General features: G+C 33.9%; 1 protein-coding gene across 1 annotated transcript; it reads right to left on the bottom strand.

Moving 5' to 3' along the window:
• Nucleotides 1–3,367: 3,367 nt before the first annotated feature.
• Nucleotides 3,368–8,858, bottom strand: LOC107938307 (CSC1-like protein RXW8). Its single transcript, XM_016871405.2, has 11 exons — nucleotides 8,722–8,858; nucleotides 7,872–8,315; nucleotides 7,596–7,742; nucleotides 7,422–7,485; nucleotides 7,105–7,314; nucleotides 6,840–7,019; nucleotides 6,178–6,485; nucleotides 5,462–5,738; nucleotides 4,939–5,217; nucleotides 4,222–4,658; nucleotides 3,368–3,754 (listed from the first exon to the last, which is right to left on the bottom strand). The coding sequence occupies exons 2-11, from the start codon at nucleotides 8,153–8,155 to the stop codon at nucleotides 3,730–3,732; spliced, it is 2,211 nt and encodes a 736-aa protein (XP_016726894.1). The 5' UTR covers nucleotides 8,156–8,315; nucleotides 8,722–8,858; the 3' UTR covers nucleotides 3,368–3,729.
• Between the last annotated feature and the right edge of the window lie 828 nt (nucleotides 8,859–9,686).

Raw genomic sequence — 9,686 nt, 5'->3', positions numbered from 1 at the left:
AATTTCTAAATTCTAAAATATAGGAACTAAAATTGGCCAAATTAGAGTATATGAATTATATTCACAACTTGGGCATAGTATAGGGACTAATAACAATATTTGACCAAAAGTTGTATCACAAATTAGTGACATTTCAATGTATTTACGATATCCTAACATGAATTGGAGTGTCAAAGCAAGAGTCAATAAGTCTGAAAAATAATAATATAAACTAAGATTATAAAATTATTAATTAATTTCAATTTGTAAAGAAAGAAGGAGTAAATCCCAAAAAAGAAAAGGTCTAAAACAAAGAAAATTAAGATTTCAAATTTTGACTTTAATAATTTGAGAGCCATATTTTGTCATAGAAAACGATGACCATAATAAAACCAAAACCATGACTTATTTCCTTAAATTGCTTTTAGGGTTAAATATTCTTCTAGCTCTATAGTGAAGCCAAAAATATATATTTATGGTTAGAATTGAATTATATATATTTTTAGATCAAAATATAAAATTAGTATGATTTTATAATTTTATAATTTTTAGTGGGATTATACTGCAATTTTACTTTTGGGAGGCTAAGGTATTGCCTGCGCTTCGCCGCCTCCTGCTCCCGTAGTTGTTCACTTTTCTGGTTACCTAAAGAAAAATCTAACATTAATTTGGTACCTATAATTGTTGAGAATAAAGATTTGAGTAAACTACATTAATTGCCTCTTAATTTTGGTTAAAACTACTTGGTCAAGGAAAATTTAAAATTTTTATAGTTGTCATTGATGTTATCGAGTTGTCACAAAATAATCACCCAATTATTATGTTCTATTATTGAGATCCTGAGCATTCTGTGTGGCACAATAGTTTGTCGCATAGTTTCCACGTGGAATGCCACGTAATTTGGCATTTGTGGCGTCTAGTACTCAAACATTGGCTCGGGACACTTTCTCTACCCATTATTACCTTGAAGAAGCAATGGTACCTAGTGTCTTTGAACCGATAACCATCTTTTGATGAATCTAGCCTCCTAGTACAAGAATATTCACATGTTGTCCATTGACTATGCCTTTTGGCCTGATCTTAGGCCCTGACTCACCTTCCGTGGACGAACCTTGCAGAGAAACCCTTAAGTTTTCAAGGCATTGGGATTCTCACCATTGTTTGTGTTACTCAAGCTAACATTCTTGCTTCCGCTTTGTCTACTCCTGTTCATGCAGGTGTTTCCTCTTAAAGCAGAGCGCTCTCTCACCAATGCATTTTTACATCCCATAGCTTCAATAGATCGCTTAGCCCCGTTCATCTTCAACACAAGAGTGCTCGATCAATGAGTTATTATGCACTCTTTTAAAAGTGGCTAATTCTAGGCAAACCTCCTAGTTGTCTCTGCATCCCTACTTCCTTTATCATTGAGCGCCTTATGTGAATTTTTATTTAAAATAATTGTTAAGTCAATTAAAATAAATAATAATTAAACAAAATAAAAAATGCCTTTTTTAATTAGGAAATAAATTTGAGAAGTCATTTGTTTTAACCCAAACTCATTGTTTTGTACAAAAAATGAAGGAAAAGATTTATTTCTATTGTCTGTTCAAATTATGGTAAACAACATGCCTAGGAACCACTACATCCACATTTTCGTAGTTAAAAACCCTACTATCCTAGTGCAGAAAATGAAAATAATGGTAAAGATCAACCTAAAGCAATTTTTTGAGAAGTTGTTGCCAATGAAGAAGCAGGTGTAGAGTATGAAGGTTTTGGAAAACGTAGAAGTAGCTTCTAACGATGAAGCTGCTGCTTATCAGACTTCTTATGAAGCTTCTAACAAACAGCCTTCATGGCCCACATATTATCATTTTGAACTTAATAAAATACTTATTAACTTCACTATACTGCCTCACAGCCTCTTTGATAGTGTCTTTGTTAGGAAAAATTAAATCTTTTTCCAATTTAAAATTTACTATGTCACATTCAGTATTGAACTTATACCAACTTTAGCCATTAAAATCTGAGACATGCGTACAGTTTAAATCCTCAAACTTACCAGTAACACATTCTCTATAGTGACATTTTTCATGTTGAACCCATCAAGTTTCTACTAACCCTTTCACCTATATAAATCTCACTTGTTTCCTCGTTATCATCCCCTACTTCAACATGGAAGATGTCGCTATAGAGAATGTGTTAGATAATGATAAACCTGAGGATTTACACGGTACACATGATTCATACTTGGATGGCCAAAATTGGCATGAGTTCAATACTGATATGGTAAGTCCAAATTGAAAAAAAAATTAACATTCCCAACCAAAGACACTATATATCAAAGAGGTTATTAAGCAGTATGTTAAGGTTAACAAATATTTTATTGAGTGCCCAAAAATGATAATATGAGGTTGAAGACAATTCGTAAGGATACTAATCTTATGAGCCTCAAAAGTAAACCCTAATGACCAAGTTGAGTAAACATGACAAATCAAAACTTATAACCCTCAACATACTTGCTCAAAGGTCCATAAAAGGAAGAACATAGCAAAATGGTTGGCAGACATTATAAAGATGAGTTTATTAGTGACCCTAATTATGCCCTGACATCATTGCAACAGGGTGTGAAAAAAGTCTTTCTGACAATTATCTCACTTACCAAATATGTTAGAGCCAAAGAGCACTGGAATTAATTAGAGGGAGTCATAAAAATAAGTATGGGAAGATTTATGATTACTTAGGAGAGCTTAAGACTCCTAACACCTAGCACCATAACAATATGCTCCTTAGATGCTAAGTTATTTCAAAGGTTGTATATCTATCTATAAGCAAACAAAGATGATTATAAGGCTCTGGCACCACCACAATATGCTCCCTAGATACTAAGTTATTTCAAAGCTTGTATAATCTGTCCGCAAGCATTCAAAGATGGGTATAAAGTTAGATTTAAGGATTATCAATTTAGATGGGTGCTTTTTGAAGGGGTACTATGGTGATTACATTTTGACAACTATTGAGATTAGATGCAAATAATGGCATCCATCTTATTACATATGTTGCAGTAAAAATGAGAACCATGCATCTTGGTGTTGGTTCCTTGATCCATTGACAAATCACTTGGAAATTATCAAATCACATCACTATTATATCTAACAAACAAAAGATATCTCAGCTTAATTATCTTAATTTATGCTTGGTTTAGTTTATTTAATTACTATTGTTTCACTGTCTATTATTATTTACTTTTTTTTTCATTACTTTTAAAATATCATTTTATTCTTTTAAGTATTTTTTAAATTAATTTATTTTTACTATACATTAGACTAATCTTTCTTTAATCAAGAAAAATATATTATATACATTGAAAAAAATACATGTTTAAAGACACATATATTATATATACAATTGGAAAAAATACACAATATTTTAGCTTCAAATTGATGGTATAAAAACCTAAATTACTAAAGTCTAAGGTTATATACATATACAAGGGCATCTTGTGTATGAATTATCTCGGCCCCATAAAGTTTGAGAAAATAAAACTGAAAAAGTACTTAATTTTCCACAGCAAAAAAAACTATTACCTATGTGCTGCTTCCAGTCTCTCTTTGCCTCTTTACTGGTGTTAAATGTTTCCTATATAAATGTACAAGTTACAGCTACTGGTCCCAGCAAGCAACCGCCAATATGATGATGGTGCCTTTTTTTGGCACATTGACGATAAGAGATGAATCAATCAGTTCCCAAGTGCAATCAACAGCCTATTGTTCATCTAATTGAACTTGTTGAATACCTGAAAAGTTAGGCTCGGTTCAATTCAGTTCAGATCAAATCAAATTATTAATAGTAATTCAGGAGGTAAAAATATCAAGAAGGCACTTGTAGTAGGAGCCAGATTGCATTTTGTCATCTTTACTAAAAAATAGATAAATTAGGATCTATAAATGAGATCAAAGAGCAAACGGGTTCTTTTGTTAAAAATTTCATCAATTTCTACTAAGATGTACGCAACACGTCCTGTGTAACTATTTGATTATTCTATCAACCACGCTAGGTTTTAATAGCAAAAATGGATGAAAATCTTAACAAAAAAAGATAGTTTATTCTTTGATCTAGTGTACAGAGATTAATTTACCCATTCTTTGAGTAATTGAAGCAAAATACAATCTAATTCTTCTTAGTAGTGGGGTCTCCAAAATACTTTTACCAATTCAGGATGGAAGGAACTATGCACTAAATAGCAGGAATAACTAAATGTACCTGAATGGTTTCAATGACTTGAGACCATGCAAATTATCTTCGTCTCCTTGGTGGTGTGATGTGTTTCTAGACAACGGCAAGTTGGAATTAATGGACACTTGATGAGAGATTATCGGGTTCTGGAAGTATGCGGAACGTATTTGATTATGAATCTCTTCTTTCCTTCCCAATTGCTCATCTTGTTGATCCATCTCTATAAGAATTTGTGCAGGTCTCCTCTTGAAAACAGGGGAAAATCTCTGCCTACAGTACTCATTGAAGAGAAGAGTGAGTAATATTAGGGGAATGATGAAACCAGAAGCAACCGGTGATCGTTTTATGCCGAAGACCCCGAGGGCGATAACCTGTGTTAACAATAGGGAGAAGATTGCTGAGTTGTGAACAATAGGCCAGAATTCTCCCCCACTTTCATATTTTCGTACGTATACATTGAGAATCTGAAAAAAAAAAAAAAGACAAGGAACAAAGGTAAAAGCTGAATTCTTCTAAATCGGTCTACCTAACAGTGAAAACATAAATAGAAATGCTTCCACAACATCATCATGCACTGCATATGCATACAGCATGATCACCTAGTACCATAAATGTGAAATTGTACATGTAGACTATGTATGAGGTTACACAATACTGAGGGCATTGAAGCATACAACAAACCGTTACAGATGATATCATTGACGAAAGGCAAGAGGATATAAAAGTTGATGGGATAAAACTCACCTGGTTTCGATAGACGAGGAAAGCGAGAAAGAAGAAAACCAGCAAGAAGGGCAATATTAAGGGTGCCATAATGGAACAAGTGAAGCCAATGTGTACAAACAGAAGCAGCCGTGGAATTTCAGTATGGTGAGGGAAGGTTAGAGCACAACTAGATGGTTCGACTTTGGTTCTTAGTATGAATTTTCTGAAAAAATTGCAAATAAGCGGGAAAGGTTGCATTATTTCACAGGACAAGCTAGCCCAGCCTGATGATAATACGTAAGTCGTGAAGAAGGTAGCCTGCAGACGAGAACAACTTCAGTTAGATGTAATCCTGAAGATACACAATCACATGCCATAAAAAAGTGAGAAAAGCAATCTGTCCTATGTGAGTGCCTACAAAAGAGAGCGCTTAATAGTGTATTTCATGCATCTCAATAGACCAGGGTAAAATCTAAATCTAAATGCATATAACAACTTGCCATGAAGTTGGAGGTGTTGAGGTTTTATTAAACCAACAATTGAGGACGCATGGAAAGGTTACCTGGGTTGGCACTGCTCTGGCAAGTTGTTTAGGTGCATCTTTAAAACTTGAGAAAACAGTCAATTGCCTGATGATGGATCCAGAAAGGACATTAACAAAGAAAACATTCCAAATTGTGAAGTACAGAACTTTGATGCAAGCACTCCGTTTCCTCTGACTACGTGAAATATTCCCCTCCATTGCAGAAAATAACATCATGGTTGGTGGAACAGCATAAAGAAATAACATTAGAATCACACTTGGTAAGTAACCTGTTACCACCCGGTGTATGAACTCCCTGCATAGCATAACAAACAACATAGATTCACAATGAGTACCTGGTTCCTTCTCTTTTAACTCCTTCCAGTTTCCACTTAATAACAATGATATTTGTCCTATGTACATGTATTAATACACACCAAGAGCTTGGGTGAGTTTAATGCAGTTAAATAACAATGACATCACTATAATAAGTTGTATCTGGCTATTTATGTACTCTAGATTGTCTTTCAGAGCCTTCAATCTAGGCCTGTTCTCAGTATGCGCCACAAGCAATAGCAGATATAGGAGTATTAACAGGGTTCACGATTATGGTTCTTTTCATGCAGGTTTCTATATAGAGTTTGTTGCATCAGGCATCGGTCATGACTGCAATGTGATATGAAAGCAGCATAATTGAAAAAAAAAATAACAAGCTTATACTGGTTTTGCAATAGAGTGTGGGGAATGATACTCACTGTTTTAAAATTCCTTTAAGAAATGGAACTCTACGTGATAGCTGGTCTAAGTGCTCTAGTTGAGTCAAGCCTTGCACAAATGTAACAGGAAGAAGAAACAGGAACATAAAAACAACAGAAGCTATAAGAGTTGTTATTTTACGAAGCCAAACTTGTTTGTACGGTATGGAGAGGTTTGACCAATAAACATCATGTGGCTCAGGGGCAAGTTCTGTCACCCACAACATGGGATTTGATGATTGAAGAACTTGTGCTGCAACAAGAGCAGCATAGCGAGTCCTGAAGAAAACAAAAGCAGCTGGACATTCCTGTATCAAAGGTCAAAATAAAATAGAACATCACATAGCCACTTCCATCAAAGTTATGAAAGTTAGTGATCAGCATGCAAACTTTTAGCGACAAAATGGCAGCAATTCCCAAGTTGGCAAAGATAGATGAAAGAAAGATGCTTATATATAGCACAATAAAATGATCTAGAGGAAATATTAAAGCAAATTCACTTTGAGACTGAAAACAGTAACTGCTTCATTGTATATTATGCAAACAATATCTGTTAACTTTCCTAACAAAAACCACTAAAAATGCCAAGCATAACTTATATACAATTTATACACACATAAACTTGAAATAAGAACTATTGAAGTTATTCAATGATTTTCAACCTGTCTTCTTTGACTTGGTTGCAGCCTATCCATACTGGTTGAACTGCTAACACTGTCTGCTCTAAGGTTAAGCACCATAAAGGGATGTGCAGCTCCTCCAGGAATACAATATGGCAAAGACCTGTCTAGAAACCGTGGGTCAATGGATTTTAGCATTCTGTACATTCTCTCTGCATCCTTCTGCAAAGACAGCATTGTTAAAGAAAAGGTTAAATTGGTATAAATTTATGTCAGTAACGTAAATCACTCAAAGATAGATGCTTACCATTAATTTATCAACTGTACAAGATCCATATACCATCTGATGGGACAAATAGCTTTCTGGATAATAAGTTGAAAAGAACTGTTCCACTGAATTACTGTATGAATTATCCGGGGACCAAGGGACACCACGGACTAGAACTGTGAAATGACTTGGATTGGGAGGAGATCCAGTAATATGTGCTAACCTCATTTTAGTGATATTTTTATACTCCTAGAACAAAGCAATAATCTTTAAATGAATACTAGAAAAAAAAATTAAATGCATATACAAGTTAAACTATACGAGTAAATGACGATTTTTTGGTTGTACATCCTTACAAAGTAAAGTAGAACACAAGCTGAGCAGGATATGAGGTATAATGCCAGACAATGGACCCAAAGCCTGAAAAAAATTTAAACAAAAGGAAAAAAATATCAATGAATGCTGTTTTTTCTCCGTATTGGGGTGACATCTTAATATCTCACCATAATAAAGGGTGAAACAGAACATACCATTTAGAATCTTCTTTTACATTTCCAATTGTAAATACTTCAAGTGATTCTGAATGGATTTCCTTGTGCTGCATATCTTGTCCATAATAATTTACTGGAAGCACTATAAAAAGGCAAATTACAGCAGCAATGATGAATACCCGAATACTGTAAAGGACATGAAGAACATAGCAGGGCGGTTAGTAAACCTGCAAAAACAACCATAGATACCGAAACAGAAATTGAAATGTTGAACCACTTCAAGATGTTTTGAACTTAAATTTGAGACTTAATCACCTGAAAACAACTATTCTCATGAAAGCTACAGCATCGACACCGCCGACAGCCAATATTTCTTCATCGGTTGCTTGCCAGGCTTTAGCAATCCAGCCTGTAGAGGGCACAAATCTTTCAAAGCAACTAATAGCACCAGTACCCCTTACCGGTTCCGAAACAAGCCGCCGTGTAAAATACACGCACGCATTGCCTGGTTGTTTCCTCAATATGGAATACAGTGACAGAAGCACAACACATATAGCTATGTTGATTCCAGCAGAAGTTAAAAGATCACTGACATCCATCCCACTCAACTATATTTCCTTTGTTTAAAGCTTTACAGATCCAATTACTCAAGCGATTAGTTGCTGAAGTAGGACTTTACACTGCTTCACAACTTGCTTTAAACAGAGAAATTTTTTTAAAGAAGTTTGGCTCAATTTCACACAGAACCTGAATCAAGTGCTGCAAAAATTGTTCAGAAATCAAAATTTTAATTAACATCATTTTTTTTTCCGTCAATCATACCTCAAAAAAAAATATTTCAATGAAAATTCAAACTAATTGCAGGCAAAAAAGCTTCACCAAATTTCAATCAAAAATTTAAAAAGAAAACATAATCTACAGTTCCTTTTAGTCTAATTCTAAATCTGTGATGCCTAATGAAATTTCAAAAAAAAAATTTCTTGTTTTTAGTTCTTTACTATAATTCGAAGAGATAAATACCAGTATTAAACAGAACTAATAAACATTCAATTTTAAATGGAAACTACACACAGCAATCAATATACCATGGACGAAATTCAAACAAAACTAAATCATTTTGATTAAACGAGCAAAAAAAATAAAGATTAATTCAAAAAACAAGTACCTGTGCGAAAATTAGAGCCAAAATAAAGCGTAAAAACTACCAAACAAAGAGAAATTCTCGAGCCAAAAATAAAAAACAAAAAAGGAGAAATTATTTGATAACTTTGAAGAACAAAAATCAAGAACCCAAAATTTTATAAAAAGAAAAAATTTTAAATGATTTTATTGTTAAAAACAAAATTAACTTACGATAGTTAGTTACATGCAAAAAAAATTTGGGTGGTGTGAGTAATCGACACGTGTAAATAGTTAGTAACAAAAAATGAGGAAAATCAAATATTTAAGCGACATGGCAACTGAATATCCCACGTGGCGAAAAATAAGTGGATAGCACGAAACATGTAATATCCTCCTCAACAAAGATCCGCTTAACTGTCTCTAGATTCTTTTTTTGAGTTCCCGCTGGCGCCATTTTTCTGGGTTTTGTTACGGTGCATCCGTGACTTCGTTTGTTTAAATGGAGTCGGGGTCGGTGACCAATGAGGGTTGGTTAAGTTCCTGAGTTTTGGCAAGAAATTTAGTAGTACTTGGACACGATACAAATAGATTAAAAATAGAGTAAATTACATCTAAGGTCACTAAATTATTACTAAGTTAACGTTTTAGCTACTTAACTTCAAAAAGTTACAAAATGATTATTGAACTATTCGGAAATTTTCATTTAAATAGTAAAACTATTTAAAAGTGTTTATTTAAGTCACTAGTACGATTTAACGATCAGTATAGTAGATCAATACCTATTGGTAAGTAGAATAACATACTTTAGGTCCAATTCGAGTTGACGACCAATTTCGGAGATTGGAGAAGATAGTTATTTGGATTTTGTTTCTCAGATTTATGTCATTTAAGTTGTTTCATGAAAAACAAAATTGAATTGCATAAAGGGAAAGGGGATGACAGCTTTTGATTGGTGCAGATAGGTCGAATAGAAAATGCCATACAATAGTGATTTTAATAGTTGAGTGA

This window comes from Gossypium hirsutum, chromosome D06, assembly GCF_007990345.1.
Source record: "Gossypium hirsutum isolate 1008001.06 chromosome D06, Gossypium_hirsutum_v2.1, whole genome shotgun sequence".
In the NCBI taxonomy this organism is placed as follows: Eukaryota; Viridiplantae; Streptophyta; class Magnoliopsida; order Malvales; family Malvaceae; genus Gossypium; species Gossypium hirsutum.
The sequence above is the reverse complement of the archived record's forward strand: the minus strand, read 5'-3'. Positions and strand labels throughout refer to the sequence as shown.